At 55.1% G+C, this 21,334-nt stretch overlaps 6 protein-coding genes across 6 annotated transcripts; 3 read left to right on the top strand and 3 right to left on the bottom strand.

Annotated features, from left to right (window-relative positions):
* Positions 1–1,205: 1,205 nt before the first annotated feature.
* LMH87_006915 (uncharacterized protein) lies at positions 1,206–6,107 on the bottom strand (the record flags this gene model as incomplete). The annotated part of the gene is made up of 5 exons (XM_056191922.1): positions 1,206–1,431; positions 1,485–4,790; positions 4,913–4,934; positions 4,990–5,136; positions 5,189–6,107. 5 exons carry the CDS (start codon positions 6,105–6,107, stop codon positions 1,206–1,208), a joined length of 4,620 nt encoding a protein of 1,539 aa, XP_056060192.1.
* Positions 6,108–7,199: 1,092 nt separating this feature from the next.
* On the top strand, positions 7,200–10,441 carry LMH87_006914 (uncharacterized protein; the record flags this gene model as incomplete). Its single annotated transcript, XM_056191921.1, has 3 exons — positions 7,200–7,310; positions 7,374–10,047; positions 10,101–10,441. 3 exons carry the CDS (start codon positions 7,200–7,202, stop codon positions 10,439–10,441), a joined length of 3,126 nt encoding a protein of 1,041 aa, XP_056060191.1.
* A 366-nt stretch (positions 10,442–10,807) lies between these two features.
* LMH87_006913 (uncharacterized protein) lies at positions 10,808–13,525 on the top strand (the record flags this gene model as incomplete). Its single annotated transcript, XM_056191920.1, has 3 exons — positions 10,808–10,822; positions 10,887–11,122; positions 11,212–13,525. 3 exons carry the CDS (start codon positions 10,808–10,810, stop codon positions 13,523–13,525), a joined length of 2,565 nt encoding a protein of 854 aa, XP_056060190.1.
* A 492-nt stretch (positions 13,526–14,017) lies between these two features.
* Positions 14,018–16,033, bottom strand: LMH87_006912 (uncharacterized protein; the record flags this gene model as incomplete). The annotated part of the gene is made up of 1 exon (XM_056191919.1): positions 14,018–16,033. The coding sequence occupies one exon, from the start codon at positions 16,031–16,033 to the stop codon at positions 14,018–14,020; it is 2,016 nt and encodes a 671-aa protein (XP_056060189.1).
* A 1,957-nt stretch (positions 16,034–17,990) lies between these two features.
* Positions 17,991–18,848, top strand: LMH87_006911 (uncharacterized protein; the record flags this gene model as incomplete). Its single annotated transcript, XM_056191918.1, has 2 exons — positions 17,991–18,136; positions 18,344–18,848. 2 exons carry the CDS (start codon positions 17,991–17,993, stop codon positions 18,846–18,848), a joined length of 651 nt encoding a protein of 216 aa, XP_056060188.1.
* Positions 18,849–19,584: 736 nt separating this feature from the next.
* LMH87_006910 (uncharacterized protein) lies at positions 19,585–21,199 on the bottom strand (the record flags this gene model as incomplete). The annotated part of the gene is made up of 3 exons (XM_056191916.1): positions 19,585–19,716; positions 19,771–20,928; positions 21,068–21,199. 3 exons carry the CDS (start codon positions 21,197–21,199, stop codon positions 19,585–19,587), a joined length of 1,422 nt encoding a protein of 473 aa, XP_056060187.1.
* Positions 21,200–21,334: the final 135 nt, after the last annotated feature.

Genomic DNA, 21,334 nt, shown 5'->3' with positions numbered 1-21,334 from the left:
GGCTTGGCCACTCACGTCTTATTTCAGCTCTCCCCTCGCAGCGCTGCTCTGCTATGCGCAACCGGCATATGCACGCAATATAATCTCAAATTGCCACTGCGTTGACGCTCCCGAAGTGAAGCGCATCAAGTATATTTTTTCGTCTACAATGTAAAACCGAATCGCTTCTGTCAGCACCTTGTTGGAAAACTAGCCCAGCTATCTAATTACTGATATCTGTCCGTGGTACCTGGCTCATGCTAGCCCCTGGCACACCCATGAAACCACCAACGGCCCTGCCAGCCAGCGCCGCCGATTTCGCAGGCCAAGCCGTTTCCGAACTACCATCGCATTGTATTCCAGTTCGTCATCGTCTTGGAAAAATCTGAGACGCGGGCGCACAAGCCAAGTTCCTTATCCTTCCCCCGCACGTGTGATGATGGCTGGTGCGTATGTTCTATTGCTTTCCGCACCAATCGAGCGTTTTTGTCTCGGGGTTTCGCATTCCCGAGCTTGGCCAATGCGAATCCTATCCCCAGTGACCTGTGGCGTTGTCGAGCAAGTACATGTAGTAGCTGCACAGAAAGCTCCTCTTTTGCAGCCCACATCCCGCACTTGAGCTTCTCTGCCGAAGAGCTTCTGGCTGCACACTATTGTTGCCTGCAGAAACACACCCTCTCAGCACTGGACTGCCTCTGCATCGGCTTGGTTTTCCGTGCACTCCGTAGTGATCCTGGCTAGCTTAAAACTACTGAAGCTTGCCTGAGCCAATCATGACCCATGTAGTGATACGCGATAAAGCCTCGCTCGCCCTGTACAGGCATGTTTTATTAGCTTCATTTCCCCATCACTATTTCCACTGACACATGTACATAAAAATGAGGTGACGTTTGCTCAGGTGCCGCTTTCAAATGTGCGGCTATGGCTCTCTGATGAACAACTCAAGGTTATGGGAAGCGCGCCCATAAGAAATTGCATTTGAATCATTGCGTCTCGTATTCTTTTCTATTCGTCAAGTCTTTACCGTTCGCCTCTGTATCCATTTAGTCGCTTGCACGCTATTCTTTAGTCTATAGCTACCTACTTCTATCTCAAGCAAAGGCAAATCAACAAAAACAAAAGTTCTTCAAACAGCAAAGCATGGCAACATAATTGTAGAGGATTTGATCCCAATGGTAACTAAGCAAGAAAACACCATTTGAAGCTTGACAAAACATTCGTCACAGCTACTGAGGTGCCTCCTGCTTGGGTGTCGGTGTTTCTCCGCCGTCCTCGATTTCAGTTCGGTCAGGAAGGGGCGGAGCCATGTCGGTCATGTCGAGAACAATAGGCTCCTTTGGGGCCGGCGCCTTCATTTCGAGCGGCACATCATCAACAAAGAGTTTGTCATTCTCTTCAAAGTCGAAAGCTTCGGACAGGTTTACCGCCAAGAATGTCTTTGGCAATTTGACCCTGCATTGCATCGTAAGTCACTATTCACCATGCTGTTATCTTTATGTACTTACTGGGTAAACTTGGCTCGCAATGTCTTGATTACTTGTAGCCAGTCTTGGTGGGCCGTCAGACTGCGTCTTGGGGCGCACCCAATGCAGTGTCGGCTATCAAGCTGCACATGTAGAGGATCAAATACGTGGCATCCGGGGCTTATTGTGATTCGAATGCTGTATGTGAATGCGGGCTCGTCGCCAGGCGCGCTGCCTTCGGGTGGCGCTACCTCCGACTCGTATAGCTCAAAGCAAATCTGCGAGAGATAATCTAGCTCAGGAATAGTGCTGCGCTTGATTTTCGTCTCAATGCCGCCTTCAATGATGCAGTTGAGAAGCGTGTATATGTGAGATTCCTTGGTGAAGTAGAAGAAAGACTTCGCGTCATTAGAGGCCTGCATTTCTTCCAGATCATGCACAATCTCCTTCAAGAGCGGCAGTGATGTCAAAAGACCAATCTCAAGCTTCTCGCTATCCGAAATCCCATATTCTTGGGGACAAATGAAATCGAAAAGAATTTTCGCAAGTCTATAGAGCTCCTGGAGGGGCTCATGGCGAGGATCAGGCTTTGCTGCGGTTTGGGAGGTGCCCTTGTACAAGCGGAAGTATTGCTCCGGCTGCGATTCGTCGTTGGATCCTCTGATACTATTGATGAAGGAGCGTCTGCGGAAGAGCTTCCGAACAGAACGATTGTTCTGATCCGTCTTATCAGAGTTGTCAGAGTTGGCACCCTTGGAGTCCTCGGAAGTTTTGCTATCCTTGCTTTCCTTGCTGTCTTCGCCTTCCTTCGATCGCTCTTTGGAGCCATACTCCTCTTCCAACATGCCCTTGGGAGGAGTAAATACCCACTCAAGAAACTGCCGGTTGTGCAAAGCATCAAACTTCATCGTGTCGTAAAGCTCAGAGATCTTGCTCGGGTCTACTTTTTCTCCGTCGCAGAATTCGGAAAAGAGCTTCTCCCAGCGCTCACGGAAAAGCTCAGCATCCTCACCCGAGCACCATCTGGACTGGATGCTAGTTACAGCATTCGCATGCGAAAGCGCCGAGGAAATGGACGTGCTGGAACTTTCGCCGTTGAGCTTTTCGGTGCTCGGATTCGAAATAGCACCGAGCGAAGTGGCCGCGCCACTATAAATTTTGCCGTAGTTGTACTGCATAACACGACGATGAAAGTTCATCAGCTGCACCACTCTTGTTTGAACTTCAGAGGGCTCGGGCATGTTCTCAGGCCAGGCAAACTGCTCAGGGCGTTCATTGCCCTTACGCAATAAACCCTTGAGCTTCTTCTTGACCTTGTCCGTTTCGTCCTTGGCGGCGTTGGAATCATCCAGCAAATCTTTACGAACAGTGATGAAATCTTCGGATAATTCCTTCTGTCCGAGAAAAGATGCCGCCCAGATCTGGGCACTCGCAGTCACACGTCTTTCTGAGCTGCTGAAGACATGCACCTCATCCAGAATGTCTCTGTTCATGAGCATGAGATCGTTGCGCATGTTTTCACCCAGCTCCTGGGCCTGATAGCGAGCTGAATGTGTAGGCTCGCCACCCCATTTGATAATGAGCTGCAGTTTGTCCAGCACCAAGCTTTCTTCAGCAGCCGTAAACTTGGACATGGTAACTCCAGAGAGCGAATCGTGTCTACGTGGTGACGCGCGGCGGGTTCCGTCCTCGGCCACGTGGTCAGAGTCACCCTGTACTGCACTTTCTTCCTCTTCCTTGAGATTTGGAAGTCCCTTGGCAGATTGGTCTGACTTCTCTTTACGGAACATGGGCTTGATTTGAACCTTTGTTCCAGCCCAGCTGCCTTTCTTGACGAGCACGTTTCGCAGAGATTTGAGCTTTCCGCGGTCCTCAACACCTTGCTCAAATGCAAAATCAACGGCTTGCATGACACTGGCCAGTGCAGCTTCGCCAATGAGTAGAACCTCTTCTTGATGCCCTTTTAATAGAGCAATAAATGGCTCTGTATGGAAGGTGAACTTGTACTTTTGTTTCGGAGTTCTGTCAGCATGCCGAATAACTGATATCATCCCCTTCAGCTTCCACGAGTGTTTCGGTGGAGGAACAGCAGGAGGGTTCTCGTCAATGGGAGCCTGATGCCCAGGGGTTGTGGCAGTCGTTGTGGATGTAACGGACCCAGGCGCCGAGGAAGCCGCGGCCGGAAGGGTCAGCTCTGGTGCCGGGGGTGGAAAGCGAGGGCTTGTTCCATTGTTATGAAGTGCTGTAGTCAGAGCACTATCGGAAACTGGTAACGTGGTGCTGAGCGTTGAATGCGCTGCAGGTGTTTCCAAGGATTCTGGTTCGCCAATCGGAGTTGGAGCAGCTGTGGTGGCGTGAGACGCAAGGGCAGACTGTAACTCCTTTTCTTTGAGCGACGCCGTCGCTCTTGCCATGGGATCAACATCCGAAGCGGCGGGCGACGGTAGAGGAGGGGTGAGAGACACTCGCCGGAGCTTTTCCTTAATGAACATGTCCTTCAGGATGCTGGCGCAATGCTCGTAGTAGTCCTCGTTATCTTTGACAAAGCTCCAGCCGTTGACATCAATGACATAGCTTTTGCCTGCAGCCCGAAGAAGATCAAATCCGCAAACGCGCTGACCAAATGCAGTCGAGATTTTGCCTGCCACGTCTCTCTCCTCGGTGCTCAAGGCAGTGACATACCTCAGCTCCTTGCCGTGGGTGTTGCGTCGAACAATGCCGTCGACGACGGGCGACTTTCGCGTCTCAGCATGGCAGAAATTGGGGCCAACTGTGTATGCTTTAACGTCTTCGGCGTTATCAACCTGCATAAAGCTTTCATACACGTAGCTGTTTTCTGGTTCACTGATACAGCGAGGCGTATCCAGGTCAGCAACAAAATCGGAGCTCTTGTTGCCAATTTTGCGAAACAGCTTTCTTGCACCGCCGCCCGCGCTCTTTGGAAAGTAGATGATGACATTGTGGTCCTCTGCACTGGTTGGTTTCTCGACAAATGGTTTCCGTAACACGGCTCCATCAACGCAAAGAGCATCGCCATCCTCAATCAGTTCGACAGTTTTCGGGGTCGACGTTTTTGTTGGATCAACAGGGTCAAGGGTAACCCCAGACACTTCCTTGATGTATTTTGCGACATCTGGTGTCAACAGGCTGGGGCCACCGTCGCGGCTGACCTCGAGGCGCTTTGGCGTACGAACATTTATTTTATCGAGTAGACGCAGGCAAATACGCCTGTCCCAGAGAATTTGCTGCATCGGCACGTCGTTGACGCAAAATGGCTTTCTGGCCTTGACATAGGCAATTGCCTTCTCGAGAGGAAATCCATCTGAGTAAAAGGATATTAAATAGTCGCTACCTGTTGTTAGCAATCATTGTCTGATGTGCAAATGTTTGAGATAGCTTGGCCGGTGCGCAGCGAGCAACTAGCTAGGCCTTATAGGCTGACCGAGCTGCGCTGGATCGCGTAGACTTACCAAATTGGCCAATTTTCGACCTCTGGCATGCATGTCAGTATAAAACCCCAGCGTGCCCCAGTGTGCTTTAAACTGACCTTCATCGAGGATAACCTTGTCACCAAATACCACGACGTCAAATTCTCGATTGGCAATGATGCGATTTAAAATATTGCGGCTCGGCTTGCTGCGCGCCTTGATGTCGAGGGCGCAGATGCCAATGACACCCCACTGGGCGGGTTTGGCTTCAAATGGAGTTGGTAAAATGTTGCTCATCGGGTTTCATGGCGTACTTACCTTCTTCTCTGTAGTGATGGTTGCCCCTGTCACTGCTGGGACTGTGGCTGCTATTGGCAGTGCTGCCACTGAAGCGTCGTTTTACCCTGCTGCGGGACCGGTCTGGCTGCGACCGCATTGTCTCGGCTCGCTGGCTGCGTCGCATCAGGTCCAGCGGCTGCGAGTGAGGGTCTCGGGGTGTCAGCTGAGGACCTGCAGGGCCTGTGGCCTGCGAGTTGGAGGATGTCGTGACGGTGACATTGGAGACACCGCTTTCTGACTGGCCGGAGCCGGTGCCCTTGGCAGACGACATGAGAGTGGCCGAGACGGAGCGTGCAATGGCCCCCTTGTCAATGGCGTTGGGAGAAGAATTTATGATGCCTCTGGCAGAAGCAAGCGAGTATATCGAGTTGTTAGAAAGACGGCGGGGATCAGTCTCGGACCAAGAAGATCTGAGAGTGGAAGCCAAAGCAGTGGCGAGAGTAGGGCTGGGGCTGGGGTTGCCTGGGTCGTCGACGGTGGCAAGATGTTTTCGCTGGGTGTCCGAATCGTGGTCGGATCTGGGCACAGAACTGTCGTCTGTGGAAGTGGCAGAAGCGGTGGATTGTCGCCGAGACTGTGCCAAAAGAGCTCGTGTGCTCCTTAGCTGAATTGAGCCGTGGGTGTTTGTGGGCAGGCTGGCTCTCGCGGGGTGGATGTCGGAGGTGCCTGGCTCTGTATGCCGGCTCCTGGTATTAGTGATGGAGCCAATGACAGCCGGGATGGAGACGCTGCGGGCGTGGCCACGAACGTAAGGCTTCTTGACGTCGACTGAGGCCGGTGATGCGAACGAGTCGGAGTTGTCCTTGTTGACAGAACCAGAGGAGGAAAGTGTCGTCGAGGATGGCAGAGGCTCGGACCCGTTTACGGATCCCGTGGTGGTAAAATTCAGAGGCTCCATGGTGAAGCGGTCCGTTTTGGGAGGTCACGCTAGCAAGGCGAAAATCTGGAGCCACCACAGGCCGCGGGCCAGACCAGACCAGAGCAGTTGCCGCCAAAAACTCAATTACTGGGCTCGGGCGACGGCCGTGAGGAGCTGCTGGCGTGTGCCTCGTCGCCTCGTGACATGTGCAGATTGTGAAGGCGAAAACAGACCCCAGGTTAGCTCACGAACACGTCGTCGGCGTCGGCTTGCAAGCCCCGTTCGCCCTGCAGTAGTTAATGTCCGATTATCGAGGTCTCCTAGACAGGCCAGGCTGGTTAGGCATCGGGAAGTGCCACCTGCAGCATCAGATGGAGCCCGGCACGGCGCCGTTCAGCCCTTGAGGATCGACTCTGCGTGATGCGAGATGGGCTCGTGGATGCAGCACCACCTGCGGGGAAGCTTGGGCAGAAACGGAGACGAGGGCGCTATTATAGGCTCATGGCGGTCTAGCCAAAGGTAAGCAGCACCTAATAAGACATGATCCGAGTCGAGGGAGCCAGAGGCAGTTCATTCTGCGCTATGGCATCGCCAATGGCATGTACCATAGCTGCTATTTTGCATTTCTGTAGATGCTCAAGGGCCGCGAGCATGACGGCAAACGGAGAGCCTGGCGGCGGCTGGCAAGGTAGCCGTGGACTGGTGGACAGCTGGCAGAGCATGTCGGGCTGACCTCGCGTGTGATTTCTGTAATACTGAGGCTGAAACTTAGAATACACCAGCAAACCCGTGATGCTATTTTTGACACAATGTCCAATCTCGTTTTAATATCTACATCTCTGGCTCGCCATGGAATTGACCTGTCACTGCGTCCAATCTGGGATCACAGCCGCCTGTAACTACCACCTACGTTACAGGCTACTTGTACCTACAAAGATGTGCTACCCAAGGTACTGCCTGTAACCAAACCGTCCTGGTGGAACCAAGACCCAAGGCGGTCTAGGTGGGGCAGACCCGGCAGAAAATGGCAATTCTCAACACCGCCAAAATTTTCTAGACGATGCTTCTGGCGCCAGCAAAAATCGGCTTGACGAGGTACGGCATTGATTCAAGATAGACTCGCACGGCACCATGGCGCAATCCACCGCAGATGGTCCGCTGGCAAAGCGCCAGAGAGTTTCTGCCCCTTCTTCGAGCTCCAAAGCGCAAAAAAATGCTTCGCGCATCTTTGCCCCGTTTCGAGTATGTGCCCGTCCCAGTACGCAGACTGCTTGGATAATGTACTAATTGGCTAATTTTCTGCAGACTGTCGGCTTGGTCTCACCCACTAGCGTGCCATTCACCTCAATTCCCCTCGGTAAAACGACTTTCCAGATTACAACTTCTGTAGGCAAAGCCCTACAAACCTATGACCTGAAGCGTGGTCTCAATTTGGTCTTCGTCACCCGACCCGAAACGCCCGCCGTTATTACCGCGACTTTTGCCTGGAAAGAAAGAGTCTTTGCTGCATGGGGCGCGCGAGATGATGGAGAGACTCGCGGCATCTGGGTCTTCCAAAGAGGCAAAAAGGTTGACGAGCTTGCTCTCCCGGACGACCTTGACGAGCCGATTCAGCAGATCCTGATCTTTGGAACATGGCTTATTGCTTGCGCCTCGACAAGAATCGAAGTTTTCAAGTCAGCCACCCTTGATCATTACACTACCATCCACACCATGGCGGCGGCCAACGACGACAACGAGATAACGGGTGGCGTGACCATGATGCCTACTTTCCTGAATAAGATCTTTGTTGGCCGCAAGGACGGCTGGGTCGAAATCTGGAATGTAAGCACCGGAAAGCTTATTTATACTATTCTGCCGCAATTCCCTGAGGCTGGCTCTGTTACCTGCCTCGAGCCTAGTCCGGCGCTGTCTCTTCTTGCCATTGCCTATTCGTCTGGTGCGCTAGTTGTGACCAATGTGCTCACCGACAAGCCGCTGCTGCAGTTGGAAGCCGGAAACCCAGATGCGCCCATCACATGCATCTCCTTTCGTACCGACAGTGTAGGTGCTGGTACAGATGGGCGCAAGGATGGCGTCATGGCGACTGCGACCACAGCTACGGGCGACGTCACATTCTGGGATCTCAACCGCGGCGGCCGAGTCATGAGCGTTCTTCGAAGTGCGCATAACCCTCCCACGCATGATGGATCTGCTGTCCGGGGAGGCATCAGCAAGGTCGAATTCCTACCTGGTCAGCCAGTCATCCTCACCAGCGGTCGGGACAACTCTCTGAAATCATGGATATTTGATGCCAGTCCATTCTCGCCCGTCCCCAGAGTCTTGCACTCGCGCAGCGGGCATTCGGGACCCGTCAATTGCCTTACATTTTTGCCATCCGATTTTGACGGTGCTGAAGCTGGCAACAAATGGCTGCTCAGTGGTGGGCGCGATAGAAGCCTCTGGGGCTGGAGTTTGCGCCGCGACGGTCAAAGTGCAGAGCTCAGTCAAGGCAATATCCGTAAAAAGGCCAAGAAGGTTGGCATTCTTGCCACGAACGCTACCGCCCACGGAATGACTACGACATTGGAAGACCTCAAGGCACCCGAGATTACATGCATCGCGACTTCGATAAACCGCGACGGTGGAGTCGGTGCTTTGCCTGGCAAGCAGCCGATTTGGCAAAAGGGCGCCGTGCAGAAGAAAGGTCTTGACGCTGAAGTTAGTGGCATGACTGGCTGGGAAAGCGTTGTTACGGCACACAAAGGAGACGCCTATGCCAGGACCTGGTTCTGGGGCCGTCGTCGAGCCGGCCGCTGGGCTCTTCCCACAGGTGATGGTTCTAATGTTTCAACGGTTACCATTAGCCCTTGCGGTACCTTTGCGGTTGTCGGATCGGAGGATGGAGGGCTGGACATGTTCAATTTGCAGTCCGGCACTCATCGCCAGCGCTATCCTTCCAAATTGACTCCCGCACAGGCTCGTCAAGTCAAGGCCCAACAACTACGACAGGGCGATGAATCTGTATTATCGCACGCGAAAACTAATCAGAAGTTTCTGCCCGGCACCGGAAAACACACAAAGCCCATTACCGGCCTGGTGGTCGATTCGATGAACAAATACGTCATCTCCAGCGGAATGGACGGCAAGATCAAATTCTGGGATTTCCTCACTGGTACCCTCTTGGATCAGCTCGACTGGGCGCCAATGACCTACCCCACACGCTGCCGCTACCACCCAGGCAGCAACCTCCTCGCATTTTCATGCGATGATAATTCTGTCCGTGTGGTGGATATCGAAACAAAGCGGACTATCAGAGAGTTCTGGGGTCCCCAGGATACCATCAACGATATCTGCTTCTCGACCGATGGAAGATGGGTCATCGCTGCCTCGAAAGATTGCCTTGTCCGGATCTGGGATCTCCCAACAAGCCATCTGATCGATGCTATACGCCTGGCTAAACCTTGTAATGCTATTGCCATGTCTGCAACGGGTGAATACCTGGCAGCATGCATCGATGACGAACCGGGTGTCACACTTTGGACTAATAAGGCACTATTTAAACACGTTCCAACGCGGCAAATATCCGAAAAGGAAATTGGTATTTTGCGTGGACCTACCGTTTCTGGGGAGGGCAATGAGGGAGTTCTGGAAGGTGCTTTTGAAGATGAAGAAGATGATGTCGATGCGGATTTGGGGACTGCCACAGTTGAGCAGCTAAGTTCCGACATGACAACACTTAGTCTTGTGCCGAAGAGCAGATGGCAAACTCTTCTGCATTTGGACCTTATCAAAGAGCGCAACAAGCCAAAGGAGGCACCAAAGGCACCAGAAAAGGCACCTTTCTTCCTGCCATCTGCCGGCAATAACCAAACGCTCGCAGAAAAAAGCCAACAAGACGGAGATGACGGCTCGAGGTCTCGAATCACCAAACTGGAACAGGCTCGCCTGGAGGAAGTATTTAGCTCGAAGCTTCAAGTAGGGGCGGAGAGCGGCAATTGTGAGTTCCCAATACTTGAAACCGGGCCTGGCTCAATTCTGACAAATTATTAGATGAGGAGTTTATCGATCACTTGAAGTCGCTGTCGCCTTCGAGTGCCGACCTGGAACTGCGATCACTGTCTATCGGCAGTGGAAGTGATGATACGAATGAGCTGCTGCACTTTATCCGCGCCTTGACCAATAGACTCAGGGCGCGACGCGACTACGAGCTTAACCAAGCTTGGATGACTGTATTTTTACGACTTCATTTTGATCTTGTCTTGGGCAGCGCGTCCTTGTTGTCGGCCCTGCAAGAGTGGAAGACGCAGCAAGAGCAGGAGGGTACCCGCTTGAATGAGCTGGTCGGATACTGTGGCGGCGTTGTAACTTTCCTTAGAAGCCCGAGGACGTAGAGCGGGTCATATATAAGCACCTTACTTTTGCATATACAAAACATCATTTCAGAAAAGGCCCTGTGCATAGGTGGATGTCGTCAGTGTATATATAACTAAGTGACAAGAAGCTGTGGAGCGCAAGGTTCTCGCTCGGCAGCGCTAAGCCCATCCCAGACAGCCACTAAAGTGACAAGAAGCTGTGGAGCGCAAGGTTCTCGCTCGGCAGCGCTAAGCCCATCCCAGACAGCCACTAAAGTCGAGCGCTGGCGGCTTGCAGCAGCGCCCTTCGCGGGGCACCAGCTTTTTTCTCTGGGTCTGGAAATTTTCTTGGAGCATCAAGACTGACCGGCCCATCTCAAACCACATCAACACCAACCAGTGATAATGGGCAAGTTTAGAGTGAGCAACATCGCCGTCGTACATTTCAATTGGCACAAGACTAACCAAATGCGCTTCTTTCTAGGGAAAGAATCGTCGCGGCGGCGGTGGTGGTCGCGGTGGTGGTCGCGGCGGTGGTGCTGGTGGTGGCCAGGAACGCGGCAACACCTGGCGTGACTACCCTCCTCTGAAGAAGGAGAACGAGAAGCTCGAGAATTTTTACAACACGCTGCTGCAGCTCCCCGAGGAGGAGAAGCAGCAGTTCTGGGACGCCCTCAAGCGTGAGCTGCCCAACAGCTTCCGCTTTTGCGGTTCCAAAGGGTGTGTATGCCCAGCCACAGGCAACAACTTCGGCGCTTCCTCGCAGAGGCTGTCGCATGCTACTAGATGACTAATAACCAGCTCAACAGACACGCCCTGGCCGTCAAGAGGCTTCTGCGAACGAGATATATTCCCGAAATCATCAAGATTGAGCACCAGGATGGCCGACCCGTCGAGCCGCCTATGCCCGTCCCTTGGTACCCCGACGAGCTCGCTTGGTGGATGACTACGCCCAAGAATGTCGTTCGAAAGTTCCCTCCCTTTGCCGCCTTCCAGAAATTCCTCGTTTCCGAGACCAGTGTCGGCAATATCAGCCGCCAGGAAGTTGTCTCTATGATTCCGCCTATGCTCATGGACCTCAAGCCTGGCATGACCGTTCTCGACATGTGCGCTGCTCCCGGAAGCAAGTCGGCTCAGCTGCTGGAGATGATTCACGTCGGCGAAGAATCCCGCGTGCGCAAGGTTCTGCGCCAGTTTGCGCAAGAAGACGGACTGGTCCTCGGTGACGAGACCAAAGAGGAAATGGAAGCCGACCTCGAAGCCGACCCTTCTGACCAGGGGCGCGCAACCGGTCTGCTGATTGCCAATGACGCCGACTACAAGCGCGGCCACATGCTTGTCCACCAGCTCAAGCGTCTTTCCTCACCCAACCTCCTAGTTACGAATCACGATGCCACCCAGTTCCCCTCCATCAAGCTCCCTCCTTCGCCCAACACACCCAACAAGCCCAACTACTTGAAGTTTGATCGCATTCTGGCCGATGTGCCCTGCTCCGGCGACGGAACTCTTCGCAAGAACGCCAACCTGTGGAAGGATTGGCAGCCGGGTAGCGCGCTAGGCCTGCACGCCACCCAGATTCGTATTCTCGTCCGCGCTCTCCAGCTCCTCAAGGTCGGCGGCCGCGTTGTCTACTCGACTTGCAGCATGAACCCTGTAGAGAACGAATCTGTCATCGCATCTGCTATTGAGCGATGCGGCGGCCCCGATAGCGTTGAAATCGTCGACTGCACCGGTCAGCTTCCGGGTCTGAAGCGTGTTCCCGGCATGAAGGAGTGGAAGATTATGGACAAGGGCAACCGAATCTGGAGCAGCTGGGAGGAAGTGGAACAGTTTGCCAAAGAGAGCAACGAGGGTGCCATTCCCGGTCGCGTTGTCCCGACCATGTTCCCCAAGAGCGAGGGATCTGATGCCTACGGCCTACCTCTGGACCGCTGCATGAGAGTTTACTCTCACCTGCAAGACACTGGTGGCTTCTTCATCACGGTTCTTGAAAAGAAGACTGACTTTAAGGCTAAGAATGAAAACGAGCGCAAGGCCCCCTCGGCGACTGCTAATGGCAGCGACGAGGCTTCTGCTGCTGGCGCTGAGAAGCCTGCTGAGACGGAGTCCGCTGCTCAGGCGGAGACCACTGCTGAGACGCCTGCTACTGAGACGCCCGCTACTGAGACGAAGACAGCTGAGCCTGTCGCCGAGGATGTCAAAATGGACGATGCCAGTGCCACCTCCAACAAGCGCCCTCTTGAGCAGGAGCCTACCGATGCGGAGGCGGTCAACAAAAAGGTCAAGACTGAAGCCGACTCGTCTGCTGCTGCTACGCCTGCAGCTCCCAAGCCGGACCCTACCCACAAGCAGAAGAAGCAGGGTCCCGTCGAGGAGCCATTCAAGTACCTGGACCCCTCGCACCCTACCATCGAGAACATCATCGACTTTTACAAGCTGTCGCCACGCTTCCCCACCAATCGCTACATGGTGCGCAACGAGATGGGCGAGCCTGCCAAGGCCATCTACTACACGACGGCACTGACCCGCGATATCCTCACCGAGAACGAAGGCCGCGGCATCAAGATTATCCACGGCGGTGTCCGCATGTTTATGAAGCAGGACGCGCCCTCGGCCGAGGTCTGCCGCTGGCGCATCCAGTCCGAGGGCATGCCCATCCTTCAGGGCTACGTCGGCGAGCCGCGCATCATCCGCCTGCGCAACAAGGAGACGCTGCGCAAGCTGCTCATCGAAATGTTCCCCAAGATCAACGAGGACGCCTGGAAGGGGTTCGACGAGATTGGCGAGCGCGTCCGCGACGTCGGCATGGGCTGCTGCGTGCTCCGTGTTGAGCCTGATGGCACTGACCCGGATTTCAGCGAGGGCATGGCCCTCCCGCTGTGGAAGAGCATCCACTCGCTGAACCTGATGCTACCCAAGGAGGACCGCGCCGCCATGCTCCTGCGCATCTTCAACGACACGACGCCGCTGATTAACATTGCGCAGCAGCTGCAGAAGAAGAGCGAGGCGGCCAAGAAGGAGGCGGCGGAGAAGGAGCAGCAGCAGCAGGCGGGACAGGGAGAGGAGGCGGCGGTGGAGGAACTGGACAATGCCGATGTGGAGGACCTGCCCAGCCCTGAATAGGAGACGGAAGAGGGCTTTCAGTCGGCCATGGAACTGCTCAATTCATGGTTTGCTTGAGAATGGCGAATATTAACAAAAACAAAAGAAAGGTGTAAAGAAAATTGGGAGTTTACTGTAACAATCTAAATAGGGATTTTTTCTTTGCTTACATTTGAAAGCTCGAAATGGACTTTTTTGCTTTATATTCCTTTGGGCTCCTCGGTCTATTTCCTATATCCGTACACACGGCTGACTTGTTGTCATCGAAAGAGAATTCACCGATGCTGACTACGAAGAGATGCTGCCAAGTTGATTAAGTAGTGGTGCTACTGTGAATGAAGAAAATACAATTATTCCAGGCGACTCCAGCATGTGAAGGAGAAGAAGAATAAGTGAATACAGTCGGCCGATGCCGTCAAACCTGCTGTTATACATAATGATACAAATGCTGCTATACGTGGCAAAACCAATGCTCCACTTTTATACAGGCTGATACACAAAACAATGGCGTCTTTACTGCTCACCCCCCAGCAGACCAACCGTCCAGCGGACAATGCGATCCACGCCCTGTCCGTTGATGGCGCTGACGGGAATCGCCGCGCACTTCTTCGTCCAGGCCTGCGCCTCGACGCCGCTGGGGTGCGCCTCTGTGCCGGCCGTGATGGCGCCGAGGTACGCCTTGAGCTCCGCAAAGTTTTCGCGCGTGCCGGGCTTGTCGGCCTTTGTCGCGACGACAAACCACGGCTTGCCGGCAGTGTGCATGGTGGGCGTCATGTCCTTGGCGACTGCGGCCGCCGCATCGTCTGCCGTGGGCGGGAGATGCATGAGGTTGACGGTGCCACCGGCAAAGGGATCAAGATTGCTCTCGTCCCAGTCAATGGCGGCGCGGGCGCGCTCCTCCTCGTCGCGCATGGCGGCGTAGAGGGCGACCTCGCGCCAGAGGGCCCTGAGGGCGGCGACGGCGTTGCCCGCGGAGAGATCGACAACGAAAGCCAGGACGCCGGCGCGCTCGACGTGGCGCAAAAAAGCAATGCCCAGGCCGCGGTCGAGATGGGCACCCTCGATGAGGCCGGGGATGTCGGCGACCGTGAAGCGCGTGCGCGGGTCGGCGGGGCCGTCCTCTGGGTCGGGCGCGCTGCCGGGGGTGACGGCGGGCAGCGGGCGCGCGGCGGTGGGCACGACGGGGCGCCCCGAGTACTTGTCGAGGACGACGGTGCCGATGTTGGGCTGGAGCGTGGTAAAGGCCCAGTTGCCGACGCGGGTGCGGCTGTTGGTGATGGCGCGGAGCAGCGTGCTCTTGCCGGCGTTGGGGAGGCCGACGAGGCCGACGTCGGCGAGGAGCTTGAGTTCGAGCGTGATGCGCATGGTGACGGCGTCGTCGCCCTTGGTGGCGAAGACGGGGCGGGGATGCTCGCGCGAGCTAAAGTGCGTGTTGCCGAGGCCGCCGATGCCGCCGGTCGCGAGCAGGATGGGCTGGGGCGTGGGCCGCGACAGGTCGAGGTAGATGGGCGCCGGGGGCTGCTGGAGGAGACGGGTGCGGCGCGGCAGGCTGGGGAACTCGGTCGACCGCATATCGTTTTTGGTCATGCCGGGGTAGAGAAGCCACTTGTGTCGCTGCGGATCTTCAATCTCATCCGCTTCCTCCTCCTCGGCCTGCATGAGCTGATCATGCTTTGCCAACCGGGCATGCGAACGGCGGCTCATGTCTTCCTCCCACTCGTCGGTCTCTGCAAGCGGATCATCCTCAGTCTCCTCTATGATACCCTCCTGCTCAAGCTGTTCCTGTCGTAGCCTCTCAAGTTTCCTTTGGCGGCGTTCCTCGTCTTCAATCTCGAGCTCCCGACGCCGTCTCGCCTTCATCTCGGCGCGGTACATCTTGATACTCAAGGCCTCTTCGGTGGTGGGATCCTGGCGCTCCAGCTCTCGGACAATCGTGCCAACGGGCACCGTAATGATGACATCGTCACCCCTGGTGCCGCTCTTCGCGCTGCCCTGGCCGTGCTTACCGCGACCGGCGCGGATAAAGCGTCGTCTGGCAATCTTGTGCAACGATGTTTCGCCATGGGCAGCCTGGATGTAAATGTTGCCACCGGCACCGCCATCACCGCCATTGGGGGGCCCGTCAGGCAGATAGGCCTCGCGGGAAAATGACACGCAGCCACTGCCTCCACGACCGGCATAGAGCGTGAGCTCGGCGCTGTCAGCGAAGCTCGGCGCTGTGTAGTCGTCCGGGGCGGGATTGAGCCGTGATTCAGGGAGGTCGTTGACGGTTGGCGCTGTGCCACCTGCGGTGTCGTCGGTGGTGGTGGTTGTGCTGCTGCTGCTTGCCCAACGACGGCGTGAATGGCAGCCATTGACAGCTGTGGCGCGACATGACAACAGTGATACTGCCTGTGTCGGGTTCAACAAGCCTGCGGCACGGCTAGGCGTGTGCAGAGCTAGAGAGGGATACAGGAAAGGCGCGAGAGTCGCCGTCACGAGGACCGTCGTGGCAGGCCCGCGACGACGACCAGCACCAACAGCAGCCATTGAGGGCTAGGTCAACGGTCCAGCGGTCGCTGCTGGCGAGTGAGCAGAAGTACTAGTATGCTGCCTTCGCTTCGGGGCCAGACGTATGCGTGTGTGGCGGCCGCAGCTCCAGGCGGAGCGAGAGAGTGATGGCGTTTGCTGGTGAGCTGGTAGAAGTCCCTATTTTTTTTCCCCCGGTGTCGTTGATGCATTGGTGCCCGATAAGATTAGCGGGAATAATACAAGGCATGTACCTAAGGCAGCGCTGGGGGCAGACTCCAGTGGGGTCGTCCACAGGTGCCTGGACAGCGAGGCTCCAGAGCTTGTGCAGCCAACTTACAGTTGGGAGGAGCGCTGTGTAAGGCAGAGCTACCGCTGTCCCTGGTGTGAACCACCTTCGGCCTCCTCTGCCAGAATGGCTGCTTCCACGAACTCTTCTTGTTACACAACAGCATCGCGAGACACTACCGGCTCGGCCCTACAGGCACCAGCTGCACATACTAACCACAGAAAAGCGCCGTCCCAAGTAACTCATTTGGTCCAGGACCGAACTGGCTGCAAGTCACCCAGCGAGTCCGCCAAGTACCTAATACACTGGTTCAAGGACAATCTCGATACCCGACGGCGTGCCCCCGCCTCCAAGTCTACCTACCCACCCCATTAACCGCCAGAGGAGCAGAGCCACGGCCATCGTGACGCTGCCGGAACCGCCTATATGGATTCGTATCACCCTTTCCCACCCATTGAAAAGCCGGCACCCCTGTTCTTCGTCTCGCTTGTGTCACCGCACCACTATATCAGAGTCGTATAAACACCAGCGCCGGCTCAGAGCACAATCATCACCATCATCCAACTCGCCCCGCCCCATTACCCCGAGGCAGCGTATCTTGACTTGGGTGGGCCGTTTCTGCGTTGGCAAGTCAGCTATCCAGAAGCCCATTCGTCCGCCTTGCATGAGGATAGTATCCCTATTTGACCTGTCTGCCGACCGCCCCCAAGGGGCGAATGGCGGTATCCAGAATGGCGTGAGCTGTCAAGCTAAGCTGGGCTGGCTGGCTGGCTGGCTGGGTCCATCCTCGCCCGCCCTTTTCTCGTCACGACCAGTGCTACACGCCAGCCCAGAGGAGAAAGAATACAGGATACCACCCTCACGCTCTCTACTCCAAACTGTCAAGCGTGTCGCCTGTGTCAGGGTTACCTCGACCCTGTCTGCTTTCCCCGTCACCGTACTACACTGTGCTATTGCGGCGACACCATGGCTTACCTCGTCACTGACGGGTTGTCAACGCCTGCAGTAGCTTACAACTAATGCTTCAATTTCAAAGTCTCTGATGGTCTGCTATTCACAGCTGCTGTCCCCACATGTAAAGCTGCAAGCTGTAGTGGCCCTCTTCACGGACAGTTTGGGCCATCCCACGTCCCATCTCCGCCTTCTTCTACGTACATGTGCACTATAAACCGCATTCTAGACCGTTGCATCACCAGCATATATATGCCCAATCTCCCCACCATCTGCTTCTTGTATTTTTGCTTAGATTCTTACACCCATCTTTTCTTTTCTTTCCTTCCCTGCGCAACACCACTGCCACAGCGCTTTCCCATCACATTACCCAGTCCCGCTCCCGCATCGTTGCACAAGGCGTCAAGGCCCATCACCAAAAAGTAATCGCCGACGCCAGAACATTAAACCAGATTTACATTTTCGGGAACAGTCTACTTCAGACGCTTCTACTCCTGTGTTTCTCAGCTTTTATTTCTTTCTAGGGCAGCTTACCGCATTTCAGTTAGGGCGGGGCTGCTGCATCGAGTGCCGTCCGGGCAAGCAAGACTCTCTGGCACTCCAACTAAAACGACTTTTGCCTACCGGATGATCTTTGGCAAAAGTAAACAGAAGAAGCGCACTAAAGAAAACAAGGAGAAGAAGGAAAAGAAACACAAGACAAAGAAGCAGAGACCAAGACCGTCTATACAAGCGACAATGCCTGGCGTCGCCAAGGTCGATCCAAATTGTGCCATCTGCCGCGCGCCAGCGAACCACGGATGTCAATGCGAGGCTCATGCCTTTGAGGTGGCTGTTGCCCAAGCCGAAGAAAGGTTCTTCAAACCTACTCTCGACGATATCCGGTGCGCATCTCCCCCTCTCTCCCGTCCTTTCTTCAAGCTTCCCCTGTTCGTCAGCACACACACACATACATACATACACTCCATCTCTCTCTATACACTCCATCTCTCTCTATACACTCCATCTCTCTCTTGTACCTCCTCTCACATGCTTCAACCACACACCTCTGCACAAGTCTTTTTCTCCTGCTAACTTGCGAATCATCACAGCGCTTGGGTCCGCCAGCGCGCCAAGGACTACATCCTCGCCTACTTCCACCTCATCTCGGAGCCGTGCAAGGACGCCTACGCGATGCACCTCGACGCCATCAAGGAGACCCTGACAGCGCGCAAGGCCGCGCCCACGCCCGACGTCTTTGCCCGCGCCGAGGCCGAGTACCGCCGCAACATCGACCGCGCCTGGTCCCTCGCCGTCAAGCGCTACCCCGAGGTCCTCGGCTACTTCTACTCCCTCGTCCACGTCTCCCTGCCGGCCGACCGCGACGTCGCCGTCATGCACCCGCCCATGGACCGCCTCGGCGACCTCAAGCACGCCCAGCGCCGCATGCTCCTTCCCCAGCACGAGGCCCCCACGCCCTCGTTCCCCATGCCGCCGCTGCCGCCACCGCCGAAGTTTGCGCCGCTCCCGCCCCCGGCATATGTGCCCAACGCCGCGCAGTGGCAGACGCCGCCGCCGTCGCCGCCGCATTATTACGGGCCTAAAGCCCCTTGGTGATGAACGATCTGGGATGATGTTCTTAGCCTGCGGCTGCTTTGCCTGATTGAGTGTTTGGCAAGATGAATGGAGGGGGGACAAGAGTACATAAGAGATAAGGGGAAAAGAATGAGTATACGTACTATCAAGAAAAATTGCTGGGTAGCATGAAGACGGAGTTATTATTTTTGACTGGGCAGAATGCAAAACATGAGTGCATCTAAACAAAGGCAGGCGTTGTTTGTGTTTTGCAGACCTGGGCAGATTGAACCTTGGCAGATTGGAACTGGAAATGTCGAATGTCTTTATACTTGGGAATCTGTATGCCTGTTTAATTGGTAGCTAATTTCAATTTTTTATTTTCGCTTATAATGTCCTCTTTTACTTTTTCCTTTTTCCCCCTTCCCTTTTGTAATTTCCCATCCTCTGTAAATTTTTGAACCTAAATCAAAACGCTCCCCCATGAAAATTTTGAAATCCTCGCCTTCATATTCATACACAACTGAGCATCAGCCTCGGTAATATTCCCAAGCAAACGCCAAAAGAGGTAGATGGTTTGAAGGGGAGCAATGAAACTTTCTGATACTGAAAAAAAAAGGAAAAAGGAGGATAGAAAACAAGGTAAGAATCGGGGGTGGCGGGTTAAGTATTTATGCTGAAAGTGTCGTGGAGATGTATACTGGGTGACGGGGCGCAGGCGCTGGTACGCCCTTCTGCTGTGCAATAGAGCTTTGTTTCCGACTAGAAATCGATTGGTCTAAGCCTCCTGCTTCTCAGAGATGGAAGCTTTGCTGAGGTCCTCGGTGACTTTGTCAGTCTTGTCACCGTTAGTGCCCTCCTCATCAGCCTTGTCAAGCTCCTCGATTCTTTTCTTGGCGGCGTCGACATTCTGTAAAAATTAGTATTTTCCTCATCAAACGAAATCACGAAACAAGCTTCTCACCTTCTGGGTCTGGGCAGCCTGGTCAGCCTTCCAGCTGTTGAGTTTGGCCTGAACCTTCTCAATGACGGCAGGGACATCCTCGGCGCTCATGGGAGGATCAATTCCCATGGCAGAGCAGTCCTCGACGACGGAGGGAGGGCAGCTGTAACCCTTGGTGGCAGCGCTAGCACCAGACTTCTTGCCCTTCTTGCCCTTCTTGACAGCGGAGAAGTACTCGTCCTCGCGATCCTCCTTCTTCTTGAGAGCGGTACCCTTGAGGCCGGAGGCGTCGACGGTGCGCTGAGCCTGGGCGGTCAAACCGCTGGCGGCCAGAAGAGGAGTCTTCTCGGCAGCCTTCTGGTTGGGGTCAAGGAAGGCGAGCAGGTTGTTGGCACGGCGAATCTCCTCGAGATAGGCAGGATCGCTGGCCTCGGAGAGCAGGCGCTCCGCCTCGGCCTTCTTGCGCTCAAGGTGGTAGCGCTTGTTCTCGGCCTCGCGGCGCTCACGGGCCTTGTCACGGGCCTCGCGCTCATAAGCCATGGCGGCCTTCTTCTGGGAGTAGTAGTCGTCCTTGAGCTTGCGGATGGCGGCAAAGGTCTCCTGCTGCTCGGCGTGGAGCTTGGTACGCTCATCACGCAGGCTAGAGAGGCCCTTGTAGGCGGTATCCTGCTCGGCCTTGATCGAGTCAAGCTCAGCCTGAATCTTGTTGTACTGCTCAGACATGGCCTTCTGCTCAGGGTCCTCCATGGTGTCCTTGATCTCCTTGATCTTGGCGCGGAGCTCGTCAATCTGCTTCTGAGAGTCGTCAAACTGGCCAAAGTTCTTGCGAACCTTGCGCAGAGAGGAGATGTCAGTGAGAGCCTTGCGCTCGTCAACGAGCTTCATGGTTCCCGAGTTGACCTGGGAGTCGAGATGAGCGATCTGGCGATCAACGTCCTCGACGCTCTTGTAGGGAACCTTGGCCTTGGCGGTCTTCTGCTCAGAGATGCGGCTGCGGACCTGCTCGTCAAGACGCTTGATCTGGTCGAGCTTGGAGGTACGGGCATTCTTGCCACCGGCCTGCTTCTGGCGGATTTCGTTGGCCTGGGCAATGAGTTCCTGGCGACGCTTCTGGCTGGGGCTGGGCTGGTCCTTGTTCTTGCTGGGCATGGCAATCTCGATCTTCGCCTTGATAGCGTTCTAGAGAAGGAAAGGCAAGGTCAGCGGTTTTCAAAATAAATGAAGCGCACACGGTCTGGTATAAAGTCCGCAGCGCAAAGCGCTTCGGCATCGAGGCGTCGTAGGATTCTGCAGGGTTTGACTTGATTATGGGACATACCAGACGGTCCATGGCAGCCTTGTGCGCCTTCTCGGCCTTCTCGAGGTCGCTCTTAAAGACATTCTCGTCGGGCTTCTGCGGGCGACCGCCAGCAGGGGCGGGAGCGGAAGCGGTAGCGGTCTCGGCGGCCATTGTGTCGACAGGATGTAGTTCAGAGAGGTCCCAAAGGAATCGAGGTCCAATCCGAGGCTACGGGAAACTCCTCTTGCAAAATCACAAGAGAAAGAGAAAGGGGTTGAGGAGGTCGTCAGATAGTAGACGGACGAA

Source organism: Akanthomyces muscarius, chromosome 1, assembly GCF_028009165.1.
Source record: "Akanthomyces muscarius strain Ve6 chromosome 1, whole genome shotgun sequence".
Lineage (NCBI taxonomy): Eukaryota > Fungi > Ascomycota > Sordariomycetes > Hypocreales > Cordycipitaceae > Akanthomyces > Akanthomyces muscarius.
Note: the sequence above shows the minus strand (reverse complement) of the source record. Positions and strands in the feature narration are given on the sequence as shown.